This window comes from Ciconia boyciana, chromosome 5, assembly GCF_034638445.1.
Source record: "Ciconia boyciana chromosome 5, ASM3463844v1, whole genome shotgun sequence".
Classification (NCBI taxonomy): Eukaryota; Metazoa; Chordata; class Aves; order Ciconiiformes; family Ciconiidae; genus Ciconia; species Ciconia boyciana.
Window position 1 is genome coordinate 64,982,899 of NC_132938.1, and position 24,005 is coordinate 65,006,903.

At 39.5% G+C, this 24,005-nt stretch overlaps 1 protein-coding gene across 5 annotated transcripts in view; it reads right to left on the reverse strand.

Moving 5' to 3' along the window:
* Positions 1-24,005, reverse strand: part of LIN54 (lin-54 DREAM MuvB core complex component) — a 40,669-nt gene that overhangs the window by 9,389 nt on the left and 7,275 nt on the right. For 3 of the 5 annotated variants that reach the window (XM_072863470.1, XM_072863468.1, XM_072863469.1), the window contains exons 2-8: positions 15,772-16,499; positions 9,815-9,935; positions 6,806-6,951; positions 5,109-5,267; positions 2,558-2,774; positions 1,724-1,797; positions 1,374-1,571 (exon numbers count right to left, since the gene is read on the reverse strand). In XM_072863470.1, coding sequence (XP_072719571.1) covers positions 1,374-1,571; positions 1,724-1,797; positions 2,558-2,774; positions 5,109-5,267; positions 6,806-6,951; positions 9,815-9,935; positions 15,772-16,464 — 1,608 coding nt within the window. In that variant the 5' untranslated portion in view covers positions 16,465-16,499. The remainder of the gene's footprint in view (positions 1-1,373; positions 1,572-1,723; positions 1,798-2,557; positions 2,775-5,108; positions 5,268-6,805; positions 6,952-9,814; positions 9,936-15,771; positions 16,500-24,005) is intronic. The other 2 variants (XM_072863471.1, XM_072863472.1) reach the window with 2 other exon arrangements.

Below are 24,005 nucleotides of genomic sequence, written 5' to 3' on the forward strand. Positions count from 1 at the left end.
CACAGTTTGTTTTTCACATTAAAAAACCAAAACCTCATAAGAACATGACAAACGACACTGTTTTGGGCTACCTTCTTTTGTATTACCTACGTGCAGCCATTTTCTCCTGCTGGGACAGGTTCTGAAGACAGATTGGGACATAACAAGATAAGGACCTATTGGGGCCAGGCCAAAGGGGACAGACTGTGTCCAGAACACAAAACTGCTGAAGAGAGGTCCAAGAAATGGTATTATTTAGGTTAAGGCAAGATTTGTAGAAGTGGACTGGAAGGACACAGTAAGAGTCTTCAGGGTCAAACTGCAGCTGTGACAAAACCAGAAGGGAACCAGAAATGAGGCTGGTACAGTAATGCCATGTGTTGACGGAGTCCTTGTTTGTACAGACTGGCTGGTCAGCCTTCAGCAGAATGTTTCATTTATTCTCCTTTTCATTCTGAATGTTGGTCAGATCTTGGCAAAGAGCAAAAAACTAATCCCTAGATCTGGGTTGGTGTGACTGGTACCCCCTGCTCCTGACCCCTGGTAATGTGGTTAGCATTACTAACACCATTTTATAATGCAAGCAGCCATCCTCTGTGACCAAGTAGGTCACATATTCATTCCCTTTACCCTCATTATCAGGCCCTGAAGGTCCTGTGAACCAAGTAGACAAACCAAACGGATTTCTTCCCCTCACTACTGGCCTCAAGATTCCTGGGCACCAGGCCAATTACTCCCTTCCTTACTGGCCGTGAAGGTCTTGGGTGCCCAGACAACCAGGTGGTGATGATGACCCTGTCACAGAACAGGGAAGCATAACAGCACACAGAATACTGTCTATAAAATCAAGCAGTTACAAGTCTTAAGTGAGTAACTTGGACCAGAACTGCTGCTGGACAGTTAGACCCATGACCACCCGGTGGCTGGGGATGCCTCCACTGACATCTGCTTCCTCTGAGAATTGAGTTACTTGTATTCTTTTATATGATTTTCAAGTCTAGATTGTAATTGTTATATTGATAAAGCAAACCATGTATTAAGATCTGACCCAATCTACACAGGGTCTAAGTGATTAGAAGTTATAAGTTAAGTTGTATTAGAAATTCTATACTACACTACTTATAAAATTGTACTACACTGATTCTGCTTATAGACATCCTGTGCTATTCTGATTATAAATTCTATGCTACGTTAATAAAAAAATTCTGTTAAGAAAATAAAGCTTTAATTGTAACTACGATTTAGTGCCATCATAATTCTGCCAAGGATCCCTAAAAGAAACTGTTTATCCCCTTAGTGTCAGGTGACAGTTGGGGAGCAAGAACCTTTAAGAGGAAGGCAGTATGTTCCACAACGGCACTAGTTCCTTATTTATCTCTGGGTTAACGCCATACCTGTGTGACATACTGAGCTGGAAGGACTGCATACCCGACGTTTCCTGTGCCAGGTGCTGGTGCCAGTACAGTGCCCGGTGGGAGGTTGGTGAGGTTGGGCTGTATCTGTGGCAGTGGAGTGGCTGGCATAATAAGTCTTTGTTGGGGCTGACTAGTAGTCACTATCTGGGAAGTTGGGTTGATCGGTTTGGGCACCACCTGGAGACAAAAGAGGTCTTTATGAACTCATTGTTTTGTTGATTCAGAATGCAGTTTTATTAATAGAACATTTCATTACAGTGCTGAAACCATATTTTTTTTTTCCATCCAGCCAAAATAAGTCAGGAATATGCCTTTTACATTTAGCTCACCTGTTTCACAGTCTGTGCTGGCACTATGGGAACAGACATCCGCACTGGGGTTGCGTTAACCACCACTGGCTTCGCTAGTATCAAGAAACAACATCACATTAACACACATTATTCACTCAAAGTCCACAGTTCAGTCCTCCAGACTTTCACAAGTGCAAGGTTTCATAATGCAAAGGTACTTAATACTGTAACTATGCACTGAGATTAATTGACCGAACTCATGGCACTCAAGATGTCTAAAGAACACCTTTGTAAACAGGTATTTGGCACAAGAGCACATGCACGCGTTTCACAGCAATGGCTTAAAAACCAGCTTGGGTGCAGAGCTCCTCTGTACACTGGATTTCCCTTGGCAAGAGGAGAATACAAAAAACCATAGCTTGGTTTGAAATGTTTTATTCCATCATAGCTCCAGAAAGCATGGACAGAAACCAGCAGAAACATCTGGCGCTTCTAAAGCATTTTACATGGCAGGATCTTCATGTTGCAGGAGTTTTGGCAATATGTTTGTGGGCTGTCCTGGCTCCACACTTTTCATACAGAGGATCTGGGACTTGCCACGAGTCACCCACAAAGCTGGTAAACTAGGGAAAAGCAACCTAAAATGCTCCAAGGATTCAGGCCCAAATACAGAGCAATTTGACACAGAGGAGCATTTCCACATAAAAACCAGAGGAAACAGTAGAATAGGAAATTTATAGGAGTCTACCACAAAACCAAGTACATCTGGTAGTCTTGATAGATCATTATGTACTCATTTTAATCCTCACAAAACAAACAAGAAAAAAAACAAGAAAAACTTACTTCAGACAATACATTAGCACCAGCACTTACCCTGTTGAAGAGGCTGTGTATTTGTACTGGGATTTTGACTGGCTGATTGGGTTGAGCTATTGGCTGTTGTGGCAGTAACAAGTCTGACGTAATGGAACTTGCTTCCAGGTACCTGAATCTGCTGAACATTGGGTGCAGTTGCCAAGGGAATAATTGTCTTAAATTGAGATGTACCCACTCCTCCTACAGTAATGGTCTGCACTGCTGATTTCACAGCCTGTTAAGCCAACGCAGACAGCACACAGTTATTTGTACAAAAGCAGAAAGAACATCAGTGTGTTTATCCCTCAATTTTTTAGTGAGCAACTCTTTAATCCATTCATATCCTTGAGAAGCAAGTCAGTTACCCCATTTTTGCTTTCAAAAGTAAAACAGATGCGAAGAGATTAAATGCCTCTCAACAGCTCAGAGCAAACTCGGTTCCATTTTCAATGCTCTACACCAAACAGCAGAGTAAACTAATATTTGCATGAGTAGGGTGACTCAGTCCACTTCTCTAGTCACCTGAAGTGTTCTGGGCAGACATTGCATCTGGCGAACATTGCTCAGTTTGTATTCAAAAATCAAGCAACGAACAAACCTAGAAATATTCCTACTAATAAAAACACATAGTAAGAATTTGCAGAACTGTTCGTGCTGGACTGCGGCATGATTTATCTCTGTATGTACAGATACGTCCTGTTAAGACAGTTTGCGATTAATACACAGAAATCACTGTGCAGCCCTTGAGAAGGAAATGGAACAGAGTCCATAAACTGACAGCTGAAGACATGAGAAAGAGGGCACAAGCTGAGAAATGAAAGAAGCAAGAACAATGAAGAGTAGCAAACCACATTTATTAAGGAAAAAAAAACAAAAGGGGAAAGAAAGGAAGTTCAGCAGGCCTGTGCTACCTCACAGCTGGAATAATGGTACATCTGGAATTTGCAAGACTTCATCTTTCCAATTTCTCTCAAACTACAAACTGATAACAAGCAAGTGTTTATTTTATTTATACCCATTCATAAGTCTACCAGTCTGATAACAGCCTCTTTTTCCAGCCTTGCTGACAACCTGAAACCTTGGTTTATTCTTCCTTTCTCTCCTTCCTTCCAACTTCTTTTAGAGCTCAGTTTTTTTATTCTCAGTATCTTTTAATATCTATATTAAATGTATCATTTGTCCTTGGCATTAAGTTTTAGTATTAAATTTGGTTGATAGTATGATGTGACTTCTTATTAGAAGATTATCCCAGCTCCCCAGCTTTCAGCAACTACATGAATGAAATCTCAATTTGCACATATTTCACTGGAAATATAAGCCTGGGTTTCTTTTTTTTAATTTTTATTTTTTAAATATACTGAAACCTCAAAAACCCAGAGCAATTCAAAATAAGCACTATCTGTAAGCACAGTCACAGCCTAAGTGTTATCACAGAGACCAGCATGGGCAAAATTCCCTCTAACACACAAATTAGTGGCTGCCATCCAAGGACAACTGGGAAAATTGTAAAATTCAAGTGACAGTTCTTCTAAAGGCATGTTCTTGAGCCCAGTGAAGACAGGTGAAACCCTTGTGTTGTGTCAGATAGCTTTGGATCAGAACTCAGTATGTATACTACACAGCCATCTCTGTTTTGTCACTTAGGGTACTTGCATTAGAGTGACTTAACCTTTTAACATCTGTTTCAAAAAGACAATTTTGCCAGTTTTACTCTGGGGGAAAAAAAAATAATCAAGTCACACTGGTGTCCACGTCCCCATATCAGCATTCCAGTTATCACCTGCATCAGTAAGAAGAGACTGGCAAAATCTGAGTTTCTGGTCTCATGCTGTACATACAACTGTGTCCATTCCCTACTATATCCACTCTGGTTATTTACACTCTTATGCATCCCTTCATGTTTACCAAAACAGGAATACAGACATTAAGACCGAAAAAGATTCACCTAAGATTACAAAAGAGGAAAAAAGTAAGAACTGTAGTTTGTAAGAAAGGTTAGTTTTGTCTTGTCATTCATTAATGCAAATCAATTTATCAAAGCTATTATGGAAAACCCTGATATTTTTCTAGAAATGAGACACAGGAAATTAATAATTTCTAATTCTGTAGGTCTCAGACCATGGTGTCTTGCTCATGCAGACCTCTACCACAAGAATATGAACTTCATTGTTGCAAACCTCAAACAGCTGGAAAGCAGTCCTAGTCAGTGGCACAGAAACACTGGTAGAAGAGATAGAACCACTCAAAGAACTCTTCCTCGTGTCATAGGGAGCCTTTCAGATGACTTGGGACATTCAGTATACAGAGACAAGAACTTGCACCACGTGGTGCTTTCCAGGTTGAAAAGCTGCCTTCTAACAGCATGCCCTTGTATGGGCTTGCAATGATTTGCACCCCTCAATTGAAGAAGCACGTGCTCCTCAGGGCAATGCTTTTGCAAATTCTTAAGCAAACACCATTACAAGAACACCTTGGGACTGACCACTGCCAATTTGCAGTTCAACACTCCAGTTTCCCACAAGTGATGAGACAGAGACATGCTAGAAGACAAAGGAAAGTCAGTCTGTACCTGGGCGGTTGTGTGGTTGACTATAGCCTTCCCAGGGGAGGAGGGTGCTGACTGCTGCACTGTGAGGATCTGCTGTCCTAATGCTACATTCAGTGGGACGCCCACCGTCTTCTGGGGGGAGTTGGGAGACTGGGAGGCCACTGACACCACTGTTAGCTGCTTGGCAAAACAAAGAAGCAGTTTAAATCTCTGTGCAGGATACAAGACCCTGCATATACATTCCCCTCCTCATGAAAGTACAGCTCTCCACCAGTACAAAGAGTTCTTTCTGTGAACAAGGGTGCTGTATCTAATCACAACTCACACAGGTCCAACCATGCAACAACAGCACATGGACACATTAGAAACTTCAAGGCATTGCTGGTTTCCAGCACCAAAAGGCCCCTGCAGAAAGCTAGCACTGCTTCTGTTTTTTGGTTTGGGTTTCTTTGTTTGGTTGGGTTTAAGGAAGTTAGCCCACTGAAGCCTGAGCATTGTCAGGATGGATTTTCTGAGTAACAGCTTTATAATCGGTACCATGACTATTTCATCATAAATGGAAATTTTAAAGGAGAGCTTTGGAAAGGGAAAAAAAAAATCTCACCTTATACTACCGATTCAGCCAAAGTATAAGAACATCGGTATTTTCAAATCTACTTTCCAGATTCCTATAGAGATCCAGAGATCTTCTGACCGCATTTCTGCAGAGTGCAGTGTCCCAAGTATTCTATTCTATATAGCCACACCCCTTCCAAGGTTAGTTTTCTACTTTTTGTTCTAAACTTCCTACTTTATGTGTTAAGAAAACTCCCAATTTTTGAAACCATTTGCTTTTAAAAGATACTTAGAATTACTTATCTACAGTGAATTCAAGATGTAACCCTAAGGAGTCTTTTCACCCCCCACTCATTGTTAATTTTGATTCTAGATTTATATGTTTTTTACTTCTTCCTCATGTTGCTTCCCTCAGTAATAATTCTCAAACGCAAGTCCTTCACTCAATTTGTATAACATTGCATAGCTAAACCACTGCCAAACTAAGAGAATTCTTTACTCTTACGTTAGTTTTTATACGCTTAGTTTGCATGCACTAAGCATCTTGCCCCCCTCAACTCTTCCTTTCTCCAGCAATATTCCTCTTCTCAAGACAATTTTATCAAGTCTAAAATACAAATGTCACCACGACACTCGTCTATAACACAACTTATGATGGATGACGTACCTTTTCTTTCTATTGCCCACCTGTGCCAATCTCCAGCTCTGTATTTGTCAAGGACCACTGCAAATCTCATTTACTTCAGATGTGATTAGGGAAGACTAAATCATCTATGCAGTAGCAGGCAATGGTTAATAAGTGCTGACTTAAGATCACTGAGGTCTCCTCTTAAACAGCCTGTTGGCATTTTATGAAGGCATTAAAAAAAATAGTTTGAGCACTTGGCTAAGAGAGAACAGCTGCTCTTGGAATGGGTGCTTAGGGAACGTCAAGAAATGGCAGGAATGGGAAACTAATGCAGTAACACGTATTTACTTAAAACCACGGTAAGGGAGCCAATTGCAAAAAATCTATCTTAGGCCATTACTGCAGAGCATCATGATGCGCAATAGAGACTCTGGAGCAGCAGGATCATAAACAGCTTGTAGCGAAGACACAGAGAGCTCCATTCAGACCACTGTGCAGAAAGCATAGAAGGCTGCAGCCAGAATCAGGTCCTTACCTTATTAGGGGATTTGAGTGGTGAGATAGCTATTTTATTCGGTGTCTGTTGTGTTGTTGTACTCAAAGATGATCCAACGACTCCGCTCTCAGAGATCGTTATTGTCTTTGGTGGTGTTCCTGGAGCAGACTGTGAAAGAACCCTACCTATAAACAATGAAGATACCATCAGCTCAAGTTATTCCCGTTTACATTAACTTTTAAAGCAGTTTTCTCTGCATATTGTGCAATTGATTTCTACTTCTGAGAGTGTATTACCTGGTAGGAAGGACATTGGCATTCTTTAAGTTAGATTTAGCAAAGAAGAAAATAATTGGCATTATTGCAAATAAAAAGACAGTTCACTTGGGCTTGAAAAAGCCAAAATGTACATTGAGCTTCCTGTGACATTCAGCTGAAAATTCTTTAAAGCCAGGACAGCACCCTGGGTACACAGCCCTCCAATATACCTGCATTGCACACAAACACCCAGCCAGCTAGCAGTTTCCTAGGAGCTCCCTGGGCTGCTGCCAATGTACAGAGAAACTGAGCATCTGGGGGGGGCTATTTCCTTTTAAAACCTTAGCCATCAGAAACAAGCTGTGTTACAGTGACCAAGAAAAAGGTGTCTGGTCTGTCTACGCTCAACTCTAAGGTGTTTTTTTTTCTCCTCTGTGTTGGTCATTGTTTTTTTCACTGCCTAACAGAATATATGACACTCCCATTAAAATATGGGTGGTAGTGTAACTCTACAAACTATGTGCTTTTACAACGGCAAAAGAGGTTAAACATCAAAACCAGCAGCTCCAAATCATTAAATCAGGCTTAGGAATATTGTAAAACTCCCAGAGTGGAAAACAGATTTTCTTTTTTTCATACTTCTAAGTTTCTTTCCATAGAGTGCTTGACCACTGAGCTTTCCTCTGCTGCACTTTGGCTCAGACTCAATTCTGTCATAGCTTCTGTCACCCATTCTCTTGTACTACATTTATCAAAATAACAAACACACACACACACCAGGCATAACTTTTCCATTCAAAACCAACCAGTGGCATGACAAGTCAACTGGAACTAACAAGAAAAAGCATCATCCTTGTGGAAAGCTGCCTTCCTCTGAGGTCTACGTGCTCTAAAATAACCTTCACTTTTGTGCAGCCTAAGTAACAGTGCACGTAGTTGCCAGCAGCTGCTAAAGCCACATGCAACCTGAAAAATGTCACTCTGTGGGAATTTTACCATCTACAGTATTCAATGCTTTGATTTTGCTTTTTTCCTGGCAACAGCTTTCCCTTTCTCACTACATCCCCTCTGTGCCCTTTGGCATCAGCTTCCTAAACAGAATCTGGCTGCTTATACTGACAAGTCTTTCAAATTTACAACTTGCAGAAATTCCCAGGCAATTAAAAATATTTATCAGACTCATAAAAACACACATACAAAATCAAAACACAACACACAAGTGTTACACCTTCCCCAAAATGATGCCAACCTCTCAAAGTTGGCAAGCTGTGCTGACTGTTTGGGATGATCAGAGGAAAGGCAGATGTTTAAAAAGATTTCCCTCTCAATTAGAGAAGCATCTTCATCTCCCAGTGATGCTTCTCTCACAGGCTCAGGGACAGGTACTCTTGATTTTCCAACATATTGATTTAAAAGCTGGAAGTTGTTTATTTTGTAACATACCTACATAATATTGACAAGCAGATGTTTTGATTTGGACATTGCTCTTCTTTCTTGAGGCAGCAAACTTAAAAACATGCTCTTGTTAGTATTATTTTTGTTGTGGTTCCTTATTGTTTACCAGTGTTCATATATTGCCAGATGAAAATGTAATGCAGCTCCAAGTGCCTCATTTCAGGGTTTTTAATTTTTTTTTTTTAAAAACACACAAACCGCTTAACTCAAATATTTATAAAATATTTATAAACATAGTGAAGCCATCTTCTTATTCACAGGTCTGTACATTTGATAGGGAATTGTTTGAGAAAGGGGAAAAACTGGGGAGTGGGATGGGGAATCCCTCTTTCACCTGAAACATGAATCGGGCTTCACAGTGCAGGCAGCGTGACAACTCAAGGAAAAGTTTGTTTCAGTTATGTGCCATTAACTTGTATCTATCAAAGTTTTGAATACAGGAGACAGTTGCATTCTTTTTAAAACCAGCTCAGGTCCCAGTTCTGTAAAGGCTTAAATTCATTGAAATACGTGGAAAAGATTTGGCTTGGTCAGTCTGGAAGCAGTTGAAGACATCCTTCAAAGCTCTGAAGACAACTCTGGCCTCCTACATTTGTCCTTTTGAGATAATTTACATGTCTCAGATGTTACTTGCATACATGCAGTGATGCATTTAGCAATGGACAAATCAATCCCACTGCCATAATAAACAAATTATTAGACTGTGGGTTTTTTCTTTAATGTAAGGGTTATTTTAAAGGACGCAAACATAGATTTGTTTTCTAAAGAGCCAACCATTTCTTATTTGCCTTAATTACTTTCTTGGACTCTTCTGCAATGCTTATTTTTTAAGTACATGAGCAACTTAACGGAAACACAGCTTTATTCACCTTTTTTCACTCAAACATTTTTCCTGTTATTTGCATGTATTACATTTAAGTCCAAGTATAAGCAGATTAAAGTAATAAAGTATGTGTCTCCTTTCCCCCCTGTGTATTTATATAATGTATCTACAAATACTTTCTGTTTATCAAGTAGCCTTTTCTCTGGCTGTGAGGTATTTTCTTCTCCTGCCCAAAATCCAGAAAGTAAACGCATATTACAGTAAAAGCAAAATGATCAAACTCTAGAATCACAAAGACAATTCTAAATGAGCAAAGTGTAAAGGTACCAACAACTGCATTTATCTGCTTCTACCTACAAAATTTTCTGCTAATTTTTTTTCCCCCCAATTGCTTGAGGTACTTCAACAGAAACTACAGTAAAATCATCAACACAGAAAAATTTCTACAATCACCATCTCTTTGAACAGCCTTTAAAAAAAATGGTAAAGCAAAACAAGTCAAAGTAGTACAACCTGCAATGACTGGTGACACTTGAGTGGTCTGCCCTGTAACAGCTTTGCTATTGATTGGTTTTGCAAAGATGAGCTTAGTGATCACCGGGCCAGAAGTTGGGGTTCGGGTCTTCTTCGCAATCTGAAAGATGGAGGAAAAAAGATCTAAAGCAACTTGAGCATTTTGGATCTAAATTATTGTATTGTTAAGTACATTAGAAAATAAAAAGGACAATACTTGCACACATAATTGGAAGAATAATTGCTTATCTTGCATTTCACCTCCATTTCTCACTATGGAGAGAACTAGGATATCATCCACACTACTTTAGAAAACCAGCCACCAAAGCAGAATAGCCAAATCCCTTACAGCTTTTTCATATGATATCTCTCTGTGCAAACATATCTCATCTTCAGGATGCTGAAATTATTTCTTACATGCCATTGATCTATATAAAAATGTTAAAATTAAACACACAACTCTCAATATTTGAAGCTTTACAAAAAGCTACTTCTTTTTCAGCCAACCAGGACAAAACTTGTTCCTCAAGTGATTTAAATATGACAACTACTGCTCTGAAACATCTCTTGACCTATTCTGACATAGCAGCACACTTATCCTGCAAATAGGGAAACAGCCTTCTGCAACAGTTCTCAAAAAGTACGTGGATCATCAGTACTGGGTACTCACTAGCCAAGAACAAATCAGCTTGCTACATCCAGATACAAGGAGGTCTTTTTTTCCTTCTGCGATCCAGTCTCCTGAAACACAGCTGGACCAGGAACATGTACATGCAGTTTGATGAGACAGATCACCAACCTGAAATCTTTATAAGCAGGGTTTTATAGTCTTAAACAAGACTTTTTCCCCTTTTCCACGCTGACAGAAGTTAACTACCAGATGCATTTATCCTAATAGATTCTATACACTGGCATTCAGATGGTGAATAGTTCAATTAAGAGGTTACTTCTTTCAAAGACTATTTTAACCTGTTGATTGCAGAGGCTGCCTGCAGATGTGGACCATTGCTAGAATCTTCCCTGAGTCCAAGTAAGTGCACTAGAAGGCATTACTGAAACCCGTACCCACCCCACAGGTCAGGCCCATACTGCTTCTCCTCTACCACACACACCCAGCCACATCCCATGGGCACCAGCCACCAACTCCAGCAATATCAGAGAGGCATGACATTGGTATCCATGTGGGGAGCCACCTCTCAAAGGCACAGAACCCCCTTTGTTACTCAAGTAGCTAACTGGAGAAATCTCACTGACATGCAAAGATACAGAGATGACAGCTACTTTTAACAGCTTGAGAAAGTTGTGAGTGCTTAAATGAAGCAATTGAGTAGGCTGGATGTTATGGTTTCCTACCCAAAACCCTATTTATAGAATTTACTGACTGAAAACACCTCCTTTACAGTAGAGTAACACCAAAATATTTGAAGTATTCAGTAGCACGTAAAGAATTCCCCAGCTGCCCTGCAAAGATCAAGCATGAGGCTGTTTCAGCTCCCAGCAGCACACTCACAGCATGGCCAGGGAAGGCAGAGCTCCCCCCTGCTATGGCACTGGAGCCCTCCAGCCTCCCGTGGAAATTAAACACCGCCTCTGTGTGCCTGAGCTGTGCCCAGCCAAGGCAAGCCAGCAATGAGCAGCTCTGACACTGGGCAGTGCCAGAAAACAGACCTCATTTAAAGGAAGCCATGTGCTGCTCTACAGTTACAGTACAAGTGTTCCTCAGAGGAAACCTCCACCTCAGACCATTGGCAGGTGAAGGTCATTTGCCCAAATATGCTGCACACAGGCCACGTTAGCAGCTTTGTAGGTGGCATACAATAGTCAAGGCTCAAAATGAAACAGAGAGAAAAAACCTGCTCTTTTTGGAGATTAACTAAAACTTTGAAATGTAAGTTGTTTGACGAAGGAAGCTTCATTCACAGCCCAGTTTACAAATTTAACTCAAAGCCATTTTAACAAGGATTCAAGGATTCAGTTCTCTTAGTGCATACACAGCTGATAGATGAGCAGGCATTTTATCAGTAAATTTTTTGTAAATTTGCGCACATTTTAATTTCTGATAAATTCCCCACATTTCATCTGCTTGATTTGAGATTTCCATTCTGCTGAAATTAATCTTACCCTGCCATAAGGTATTATTGTAACTCAACTGCTATTGCTTTTACTCTCTGAAGCAAGGGCAAAGTCTGGCTCAGAACGTGATCAACATCCAGCAGGAACAGCCAGCTCTGGACAACAGCAGTCGTTTCCCAGTAACAGTCAATAAACATGCTTAAGTGACTTGCATGAATACGTGTAAAATACTAGCTACCCGTTAACATGAAGTATTTCAGAAAAAAACCTAAAAATCCCCAAACGATAGCTGGTCAACAGAAGTAGCTCTGCTTCCCTCAGACTCAACTTGCGATATCCTCCTCAGATAAATTCCCCCCTGCTTTTTGGGTGAACTGTTTGTCTATGAAGAAGGAGGTCTAACAAATGAGCAAATCCCCTCAGAGCTTAGGAAACATGGCAAAACTCAAGCATGGTTGGTTATAGGTGAGGGACAGCCCTTGGCCCCCAAGTGCAGGCAGTGCACTCCTGCCCTTACTTACTTACTCCTGCCCTTACAAAAACCCAAGCAAGCCTTTGAGGTTTTTGCCACTGGAGCTGATAACCCCAGCCACCTGTGAGAGCCTTCTAGGCATCAATGGAAAACTCGCTACCCATTTCAGTAGAGACTGGAGAAGCCTGAGGAAATAATCAAGAAGACAGGCTGCCCCTTTGATGCTTCAGAAAGAGCAAGTTCTCTGGAGCCCTCTGCCATTGCCTGTACTAATCACAAGAAGCTTAACATTATTCCTTTATGTAAGCTAAGCATGCTCTCTGCAAGTTACTTTGAATTAGACTGCAAAATATTTCCTGGGGCAACAAGCTCTTCCATAAGAAAATTATTATATTTAGAAGCACACACCAACCTTCTTCCCCCTACAGAAGTGATTTATCTGCAAGTGTCTTTATTTAAAGGTTCAGTTTGTCTCTTCATAAGCACTCTCCACTAAACAAGATGAACTAGCAAGTTTCTACAGCCAGACTTTGTTTTCAGCTGTCAAACTGTGTTCTATTTATACAGAAAAAGACACATGCATACCTTGCATTTACTGCTGGATGGAATACCCACATAGTCAGCTACCACAAAGGAGCTAGTATACCATAAATCCACTCCCTAGATGACCTCATGGGAGCTTGTCCATGTAGTCATGCCCTATGTAATTTGTATTTGGCATAATATGAAAAAGTCAGGGACTGTAGAAATAGAAGAAGAGAACAGTGTACTTCAGAGAAGATGAAGAAACTGAGCTAGGAATGGGAGTTTGCTCTGAGGTTAGGGAGTGCATGAGGTCACTTTTCCATAATGAGATGAAGCCACAATGAAGCTTAGCAGTTGTCTTGCCATGGTAGCGACGATGCTATGGACATGTAGATTTAACTGCTGAAACACAGAGCCAGTTACCACATCAAGACAAGTTTAAGTTAGACTAGCTTAGGGACAGCAATGGTGATGGGTCTGGACATCTGGTTGAGAGTCATTTGCAAGGCCAAACTCCTGCTTAATGCACTTGGACTAAAGTAGTACACCAGCAGGCATATCATTGTTTTTAAGCCTGTATGCAGGCAGGAGCCACAGGCTGAAAGCAGATGCACTTGCCCAGTAGTTTTGACCACACATCCAGGGCAGTGGTTTCAACTAAATCAGGACAAGCTGCCCAGGAACAGTAATAAACCTCTGGATATAGATGAAGCCCAAGGTCCTGCCACATTTTACACCTCACAGACTTATACCTCTAAAATTGTAATCAGAGAGGGAGCCAGATTCCAAGGAACATTTTGCTCAACTCTACCAATTACGCCTTTTCTCAAGTGCTGAGATTTCACGTCACAATTAGATTACAGCAAGGCTAATTGAGTTTCTCTAATGACCTGCAAAGCCCCTACCACAGTGAGGATGTAAGAAGACTGAAGAGAGCTCTTTGTCATCTAATCTTTTACCAATTCACTTTTCAGCACCAAGTTAAACTGCTGTGCTGCCTTGCATCTGAAATACCTGTTTCGCAAAGCCACAAGAGATAAGTTACACAAGACCCCTGGGAGACAGGGAGGCATTTACAGCTTCCTTTTCCACTCACTGAAAGGTTAAGAGGCTTGTTCAGGATGATAGGATAAATGCATGACTTCATCTTCTAAGCCAAGGACTCAAGCCTTGGGTTACCTCCCCTATCATTCATGACAGGGTAGACCACAAACCTCTTGCCTAGCCTCATATATCCCTCTGATACTTTAGTAATTTACTACAGGGAAAAGCACTGTCTGGGAAGTGCTAGCGTAAGCATCTTCCCTGCAGTATCAGGTACTTATAACCAACTGAACATTGTTGTCTTGCTTTTCATTTCTGCTTCCTCCTCTCCTTATAGGAAAAAAGGAATGCCAGGTGTTAACAGTTCGATCTGTTTTGCAAATGGAAGCAAAGGTTTAATAAAAAGAGACCAAAACAAAACAAATTTTCTCAAACTGCAATTAACTAGATTTACAAATGGATGGAAGTCCATTTGCAATAGCTTCTATTAAGGAATCTGTATAATTCCTAGTGACAACTGCAGAGGTCGATTGCCAAGTCACTGTATTTCAGTCACTGATGGCACAGGTCATCTCATGCAAGCAAAAGCACATCACAGCTAAGTCATTCTCCTCAGTTTCCTGTATCTGTCACTTGGCAGGGAGTAACTGAAGCCAAGTAACAGGAACTGATCCACTCTTAAACATTCCTATGCTAAGTCAAGAGCAAAGGCTGTTTTGAAAGCTATAATGACAACCATATCATTAATGATCAAAGGTATAAAAATAATACAAACTTAAGAAAATTGATATGTTTCAAACAGCCATTATTAAACATGTTTTCCACAGGTATGATGTAGCAACAAAAAAGGAAAAAGCAGAAATCGGTGCAGGGATCATCTGCAGCTTTAAAACAAACCAGCTTGAGAGTTACTCACATTACCTTGCCATGAAATACTATTCAGGGAACTTACCATTCAGCTAATAACATGTAAAAGTTTGTCATTTTTCATGTGCAGCAAATTAGTTTTTATTAGCATACCTGGAGTTTAACTTCTCATTTCATTTAGACTGTGAAATAAATATTTTTCCATCATAACCTGCATCGAATTCTACTTTTCCTTCACTTTCATGAGGCCTTATTTCTGCCTCACTGCCAACTAGAACAAAGTCACTCACATTTAGTTCTGGCATATACCAGATGAAAATCAGACCCTTTGGGTTATAACCCAAGTCTTTTCAACACATTTTCAGATCCCAGCAGATTCTCTGTGGTTTCAAGTATCTCAAGATCCATGCCAGAGATTGGGAACAAGACCCTGAAGTGTCCAGCTTACAATAGCGTCTAGTCTATTAGTATCTATTAACAAGCTTAACTAGATTTGAGGCAGACAAAATACAGCTTTCTGTTCTTTTTCAAATGCTGGAAGGTTTTTTCAGCAAGTTTATTTAAACAAACTAAATATAACAGGCAGAAGCTACTCTTTCATAAAGGAGTAAAGCAGCGTACACTTTGAATAAAGAACAACAGGCATATAGAGTTCAATTCAGTCTTCTTGAAAACAGGTAGAATTTATTTTTATAAAATGAAAATAATGGGAAAATTATCTTCAATTTACTGACTTTTAATAGCTCACTTTCTCTGAGGCAAATCCTAAGTTTCTAGACAGTACCTAGAGGTAAAGGGCATAAAAGGGTAAATGCATCCACAGATGAAAACATGGGCTAAGAGCAGCACTGTATTTTTTAATACAAGGAATAAATGCAAAGGCTGAAAGCAACTGTGTGTCCATCAGTGAAGGAAATGGACAACAGTTGCAGCAACAAAATTGTTTAAGATGTTTCATCAGCATAACTCACTTTACCTGTACTGTTTTTAATTGCTGGGTCTGCAAAACAGAAGGCTGGGTCGCAGTGTTTATCAGCTGACTTCCTTGTGTCAAAGCTGAGACACCAACAACAGGTTTCACTTCCGACCGACCTCCAATAACAACTTTGATCTGCTGGCCTTGTACCTTGGAGTCTCCACCTTGGGCTTGGGATGTGGCCTTCTGCACCTGCGGGAGCTGGCTGTGGGGTAATGCTAAAACAATAGGTTGACCAGACTTGCCCAGAGTTGTTACAATTAGCTTTTGCCCATCCGGTTTAATACTCTGATTGCCTATTTTAATATCAGCAGTCTTGTTCAAAATAATTTGATTGGCTGATATAGTGACAGGGGTCTGAGCACCGAGTTTATGGAGGCCACTTGGAAAGGTAGGCTTTACCACTGCATTCACATCAGTTTTTGGGGTTGTGGTGTTCACTGTCGCATCGCCTGAGTGATTACTGGGTGCAGTAACTGATTCTGTGGTGACTGCGGCCGTAGTTGTAGCTGAGGAGTCACTGGTGGAGCTTATGTTCACTATCTCTTCCAGTTCTGTTTCCATGGGAATAGAATCTCCCATCGGCGATGACACGATAACCGCCTCGATGCTGTCATCTTCCACCAGAGTTATACCAGTGTCCATTATTTCCTCAGGGAGCAAGCTGTTGACTTCTGCTGAAACCACCTCCATTTTTGCAGTTGTGGCAGTGATGACTGGAGCAGGTACTGCAATAATATTTTAAAGAGTTATTGGCTTCCAGAAAACATACATTTTCAAAGCTTTATGAATATTACCAAAGAAGAAAATATAGTAGCAGATTTTTTTTCAGACTGAAGTTGTTGTGCATGCACAGGAGGGATATCATGAAAAAAACTGTTATCAAAACATAACACATGAAGCTGAATTTACTCTCAGTAAGAATTTATATCAAACCTCTTCAACATCATCCACTGAAGTCAAATCAAGGCACTGACTTGCTGTGGATTACCAGTCCACTCTTGACAATACAGTACACAAAGAAGTAGTGTTTCCCCCGCAAGATATGGGCACCTTGTTCACAGACATTTAAGCTTACTGAAATATAAAGCTTCACAGTACAACAGCTTTAAAAATCCAACAGATAATAATGGCTTTTCTCATACATGTCAACATTGATTAGCAGGTTATCTTGCCTCAAGATTTTACCAGAGGTTAAATACCATTACCCATACCAGATATAACAGAGGTTCATTTTTGCCAAATCCTCATTTTGGAAATCTCAAAAAACCAAACAGCTGTCTAGTGACAGACTTTAACAACCCCATAAGCTCAATCAAAAAAAAAAAAAAAGAAATACATTACATCAAGTCTGGAATCAGAAACCAACAAGTTAAAAGAAAAGAAACATTATGCATGGTTACTGTATTAACAGCTTATAGCCATCACATTGGAAGATTTTAGTTATTAGGTCTCATCATTTTACAGTTGGCTTCCTTTAACGTATTCAGGCTAGTGTCATCAACAACAGCAAGAAAAGAACCACAACACAACCCATTTGTTCTATTTCTTCATTGCTTATTGGATATGACTGAAATAGATATATGAAATGCAACAATGAAAACCTCATCCCAGCTATATGAGAGACTGCTCTCAAAGGCAGCTTCAACATCCCAGCGGATTTTACTTCTAGGTATTTAGCCAGGATTCTCAACAGTTCAGCTGTTTATTTTTTCTAATGCTTTTATACCAAACACATTGTTTCCATTTTTCCAGCTCTACTAAAGTGACTTCCAATAGTAAAAGCATGCCAACCTCATTTAAGGTTCTAACAGCTTCAAGACAGGGTAGAGAATTATTTTAACTATTTAAAAAGACTTGAAAGTTTCCTTCACTTCAGCAATTATGCTTTGAGTCACTTGATAATGGAAGAGCTGTACCTACAACCCCCAAAAAGATGCATCAGTAAGTGTTTACACTTATTTAGCTCAAAACCTGAAGAAAAAACACTCTAAACCAAGGAAGTGCATAAGCACACTATCAGACTGGGGAACTCCACAAAAATTCTAGGATCAGATTACTAAATAGATAATTTTAGCCTACAAAATAATGGCCATACAACTAAATTAAAAGATCAAGAAGAAATTCATGTAATGAAGATTTGTTTAGAAAAAGACTGTCCCAGCATAGCTCAGGACACCCAACCAGCCAAACACATATAAAAAAACCTAAAGCATATAGTCAGCAAAGTCTTGGAGTAACAACTTTGAAAAATGCTGAGTACTGTTAGGCGGAGGACAGGGACAAAAGCTCAGCTTGAGTGAACCACCTCTGATCATCTTACCCATAACACAGATCTCTATACTTGATATTCACAAAGAATAATATATATATATAAAGATATATATATAATGTCATAAAGGGTAAAGGTGATTTATAAGGAAAAGGATAAAGAATGCCATCATTGTTGGCAAAAATACAGAATGGTGTCTCACAGGTACCTGTGAACTTTGATCTATTTCTTCCTTTTTTGTCACTAGTATGTCAGTGCAGAATCTTTAAGAACCTAACACTGTTAAAGTGTTGAGATCGATTATATCAACACCTTTGTTGATAAAACATGCAAAGCAGCCACACTAAACAGGAAAATCAAAAGAATCAATAGAATAAAGCACATTGATCTGCAAACAAGTAAGCAAAATGCAAGATATAAAAATGCCTGTATTTTATAGTAACTAACTGCATCTTATTACATCTCCAGAAATGCCCCCATTTCACTAAGAATAGCTAACCTTCCAGTCTGCAACCATGAGCAGTTCGATTGTAGCACATACATGAGGATATGTTACAAAATCATCAGCAAGGCTATGTACTACAAGGAAAACTGTTCAGAAATTCAGATTACTCAGAAATAAGGCTGCTGAGACCAAATTTACAGGATGGCCTGGGATGGTGCTGCGTGTTAGTAAGGTCATCACAATGAAGCAGCAGACCAAGGGACTCATCAGCATTTGTGGCCCCATTAGCAGTCCCCTTCCCATTCTCTTCTCAGTACACAGAACAGGCCTGGTAGCGCTCAGCCATGGGAAGCCTCTGGTATAACTTGACAGGTTTAAGAATGTTGGCCAGACCTGCCTTAAGTCATTGGCAATGTTCATTTTAAACTAAATTCTGAAGTGCCACTTTCACCAGAAAATAGGGAAATCAAATCAGTAACAGCTTTTGTATGAGCACCTGTCTCAAAGTGCAAAACACCCTGCACCAAAATCAAAAGCTTCATAAATGCATTAAGTCCAACATAGCCCCTTTAAAATAGCAGGGATTCTCTTGGGATCAGTAAAACTGTTGCTGCATGCTAAGCAAATGCATGCTAAGCAAATGCTAACTGAAACCAAGTATCTTTGCCAGATACAGCAGCTAGTAGTTCTTTAAAACTGGGATAGATGCACACACTTAAGCGTAGTGTTATTAAGAGCATTATTAAGATAAATACTTTCAACTGCCTGAGCTAGGAACTGCAAAAACCCTTAAAAAGAAGCATGAAGAGGAACGATGAAACCCACAAAAAATCCCTACCCTTGAGAGGTCACCACTGGGGTGATTGTTCAACGAGACAAATCACATGGACACATCTACCATATATGAAACTAGTTACTACATCACTAACCACAGGAAGATGGAAATATGACCATATATTCATTATTACAATTTTTTTCCTGAGAAATGTAATGCAGGATAGTTTTGCAGCTCCCAAAAAACAAACAAAAAAAAAAATCAGAATCCTTGCATTAAGGGACTTAGGAATGTCTCCACAAACCCTTGGTGCTGCAAAAGGCCAAGTCTTTTCTGAAGATCAATGAAGTTAAGACGACATTGTTAGCTTTTAAGAAAATCAAGGCGTATCCCTAATAATTTGCGAAGTGGAAGGGAGAACACCAATAGCTGCAGTATCTCCCAAGGGATTTACTAAGCCGGGTGGCGGGGAATGAGGCTGGAAACTAGGGTCAGATGAATGGCAGAAAAGTAATAGTGGACACCCTAACAAGTAATTGTTCACTGCAAGTACGATGGACTCTAAATGCAAATGTGGGGGGAAAATCCAAAAGAATACAGTATCACCAGCTAGCCAATACAAAAGGGGTAACATTTGGGATTTCCTTTGCTGAGACAAAAATGTGACAACACCATCACTTCTCTTTCAAATAAAGGCAGAGCAGGGGATTGTCAGCAGGCTATGGCTCAGATTTGAGGATTTTAAAACCCAAAAGTCCCACAATATTTGTATGAAGTTATATTCATAAAATCAGCATATTTCTCTTAACTAGGTAAAGGTTTAAAAACACCATTTATTTCATTCCTAAATCCATTCATTAGAACAACGGCAAGAGCAGGAGGAAGTAGGGGAAACACAGAATGGATCCTTGATGATTGATCTGAGAAGCATGAGATGCTGTCAGCCACATGTAATTAAAGTATAAGTGCCTAAATGCTTTTCAAATTTTTCAGCATCTGCTTATCTGCCCTCTCCAATAGTGGCGATATGTAACCTCCAGAAGGCTGCTGAGCTGAAAAAAAATCCAATTTTTTTGGTCTTAATACTTAGACATTAAGCAGTTTAAAATCACCAGGCCTCGAGTAGTTGGAAGCTGCCACAAAAGAGAGATCCAAGTACGATCCAGTAGGAACACTGCAGTAGCAATTCATTCACCTGCTCCCATTCCCCTTCCTAATCTTCCAGCTCTTGGGATTGGGGAGGAAAGCATCTTGCAATTATTCAATCATGAAACAGTTACTAAGCTCTCCATGCTGCTATCATTGACATGTAACACTACAAAATATTGACAAGGACAGTTAAAACAGTGACAGTTAAAATAAAAATATTTTACTTAAGTTTTAAAAAATTTGTGTCCTATTGTCTTCAAACCAGAAATGTTTTAGCAACATATTGATATGAAATACACTGCCTTCACCACAAAGATCTTTAGTTGATCATACCCAAAGCTTTAGAAGCAACGCACACAACATGACCTCATCTTCTTCCTTCACCACAACCACTGTTACAAATATACTTTAAGAATCAGCTATCCTGTGACCTGTAGCTGTTTAATTCACTTCAAAATTAATTCTCACATACAAGGAATCACAGCATGCTACCACAGAAATTAGATTACACACACCAAGTACAAAAGCAATTTTTACAGTCAAACTAACAAAGACCTTAGATATAGTACATAACCAAAATCCCCATGAGTCACAGAATCTTTCAGGCAAAATGGAAGCTAGAGAGAAAGAGGAAAAAAACCACAACTAAGTTTTTGATGAAAGCAGCATGTCATACAAATTGTAAATAGTTTAATTACATTATATATACATATCAGTGCATTGCTTGCTAGAAAACCAGCATTTTAAAACACTCAGATATCTAACTCCGGATTGGACAACCCCCTTTTCACCACAAGAAGAAAATATTACATTGCCCAGATGTACCATCAATTACAAAACAAGATTAGTAAGGAAGAACATTCTAGACATTGTGAGGTATTGAGTAGTATTACTGGGAAAAAAAACCAACAAAACTCCAAGCACTCACCCAGAATCATTAGTATCTAGAAAACTAAACTACTTAAAGGTCAAATTACTTTCCCATGCATGGCTCACTGCTGTTACCTAGCTCTCACATGCTAATTAAACATCCGTTAAGAAGGGGGCAAAACCATACCATTTTACTAATATTAGTCTGTATTTCAAGCCATGTTTACATTTCAAATTTGCATATCTACATCTCATAATCATCAGTTGATACTTCCAGTGTTTGCTACTTGTGGCTTACAACAAGCCGAAAACTTAGACTTCCACGTCGTTCTGAAGATGGTCCAGGATCAGCAAGCTGATGATAAATTTGCTTCTTGAGAACTACTTAGTGCCCTTTCAGGGTCTAATCCTCACCTGTCCTGAGTAAATTCCAGAGTGCACTGAAGAGCAAAGGCATTACTATTATGTGAATGCTGCCCACCAATCTAACAGTGCAATGCTCTGCAGAATGCTCTAAAGAACATCAGTATATTTTTCAAATGACTGGCATATCCACACTCAGAAGGCAGAAATAGAGAAGTAATTAGGATAGCCATTTATGCTCTGATTACCAACAAATGCATGCTGTCAACCACAGAAAGAGATTCCATACACATCTGTACATCCTGCTTTTCTCTGAGAAAGAAGTGTTGAAGACCACTTTATCATGGTAAGGTTAAAGTCTTAAACATTGCTTGTTTAGCACACATCTTACTTATAGCAACTTTCCAGGGAAAAACTGGAAATAACATTCATTGCAGCAGAGCACTTCAAAGCAGTTCAGTTTGCTTTCTGTAACTGGAAACAATGTTCTACTTTCAAGCAGAGTTTCATGCAAACTAAAAATAAAATAAGAAACCAAAAATTACAACCCTTCCCTTGGTTTTCATGCCAGTTTCAGTCATTTTCACAACATAACAGTAGCACAAAAGCTGAAAACCAAAACTGCACAGGTCTTATGATCATTAAACACATTCTGAAGGTGTTCACTGCCATGAACAATCCAATATTTAGGTTTGTAGATTCCAGGGCCTTTACATTTAATGAAGCATTTTAACCTTATGTTCTATGCAAACTTTGTGGTGAGACCAAAAGAAATAACCCCTAAAATAACTTCAAATTATTTTATTTTCTGCAGTGTTTAGGAGGCCAAAACTGAAGCATTAAGAATCTGAAGTTAAAATGAATACATATGAACTTAGCTTCACTAAAAAAAAACCCAACCAAACTTAACAAATGTGAAGAGTACTTATCACTAGGCCCAAGAAACACAGATTTCGGTCTTTTAAATAAAAGAAATAAAGGTCTTGCTTTCCAAATTCTGGATGCCTCGAACATGGGGCTACAGAATAATTCAGAACACACAGCAATATCATACCAAGAACATTCTTAAAGACAACAAGCATGAAAACTGCCATCATAGGCTGGATATGGATATCGAGTTCCCCACAGACTTTTAAAAGGTGTTATCATATTGGACATCTTTTAAAATTAGGCTTGCTGCCAGAAATTTCAGCAAGAGTGCATTTTAGCGCTATATTTATGAGCAAAGGTTCATCACAACAGATTTGTAACATACCAATTTTATTGAGACTTGCAAATCAGGAAGCACAATGATTATGCAGTGCATTACATGTATACTTCAGCAGCGCTGCCCAGTCAGAAGGTACAATACATGAAGTTCATTCTAACCAAAACAAAACACACGCAACACTGATTTCAGTGGGGTATTTCATTTCCAAAAATATGCTAACATGGCACAGAAAAGCATTTTGTCCTAAAAACTTAATTCCTTATGTGTCTTATGCAATCATTGCATACGCAGAGATAAAAACCAGATAAAAATCTAAGATCATAAAGTGAAATACTTTCAGGGTAGTGCTGTCAAGATTTGGACAGCAGTGAAAGCTGTTATGGCCACCACTGCTTTTTAAACTTATCCTAGAAATCTAAGTTGGCTTTCTGATTTTTTTGAGTACAATGGAAAATTGAAAGAAAAATAGCTCAACAAACAGTTATATTGCACTGATTCACCAGAAAACATGTTTCTAGCTGCAGATCTCAGCAGCTCTACCAGCCTTAAACATGGCAACACTTAACAAGTACAGAATGTATTTACTTGCAGAAGGACTGAGTTGAAGACAAGTAGCTTGCCTGCAGGCAAATAATGACTTGGTTTAGGTGCCAAAAAAATGCTGTTACCCCCTCCCTCCCACTTTAATCTCCAGATAAAGCACCTCCATATTCCTTTTGGGGAAAACTTATTTAAATAACCAGGATTGTACAATAGCTGACTGGCTTTTGTGGAATGAAATTCCACATTAAGATTTTGAGTCTAGAGATCAAGTCAATAGAAGAAATGGGAATTCCAGTGAAAGCTTCATCTCTGCTCCAGAACCATGTGTGCCTCTTCAAATGCAGGCTTCTAAGACCTCTGAAGCCCCATTTATCATAACACAAAAGGTTGAAGAGCTTCTGAAACACTAATGGGTAAGTTTCATTAGGTGTACCCAAGAAAACCAACAGTTAGGTTTTTGGATAAACACCTCAAAAAAAAACCTTACAGACAGGACTAGCCAGAGAAGCATTTCAGTGACTAGGACTACTATCTCTTACAACCTTTGGAGAGATATTTACTGTATCTTACTCTGTCCCTGGAGATGCTTTATTCCAGACAGCATACC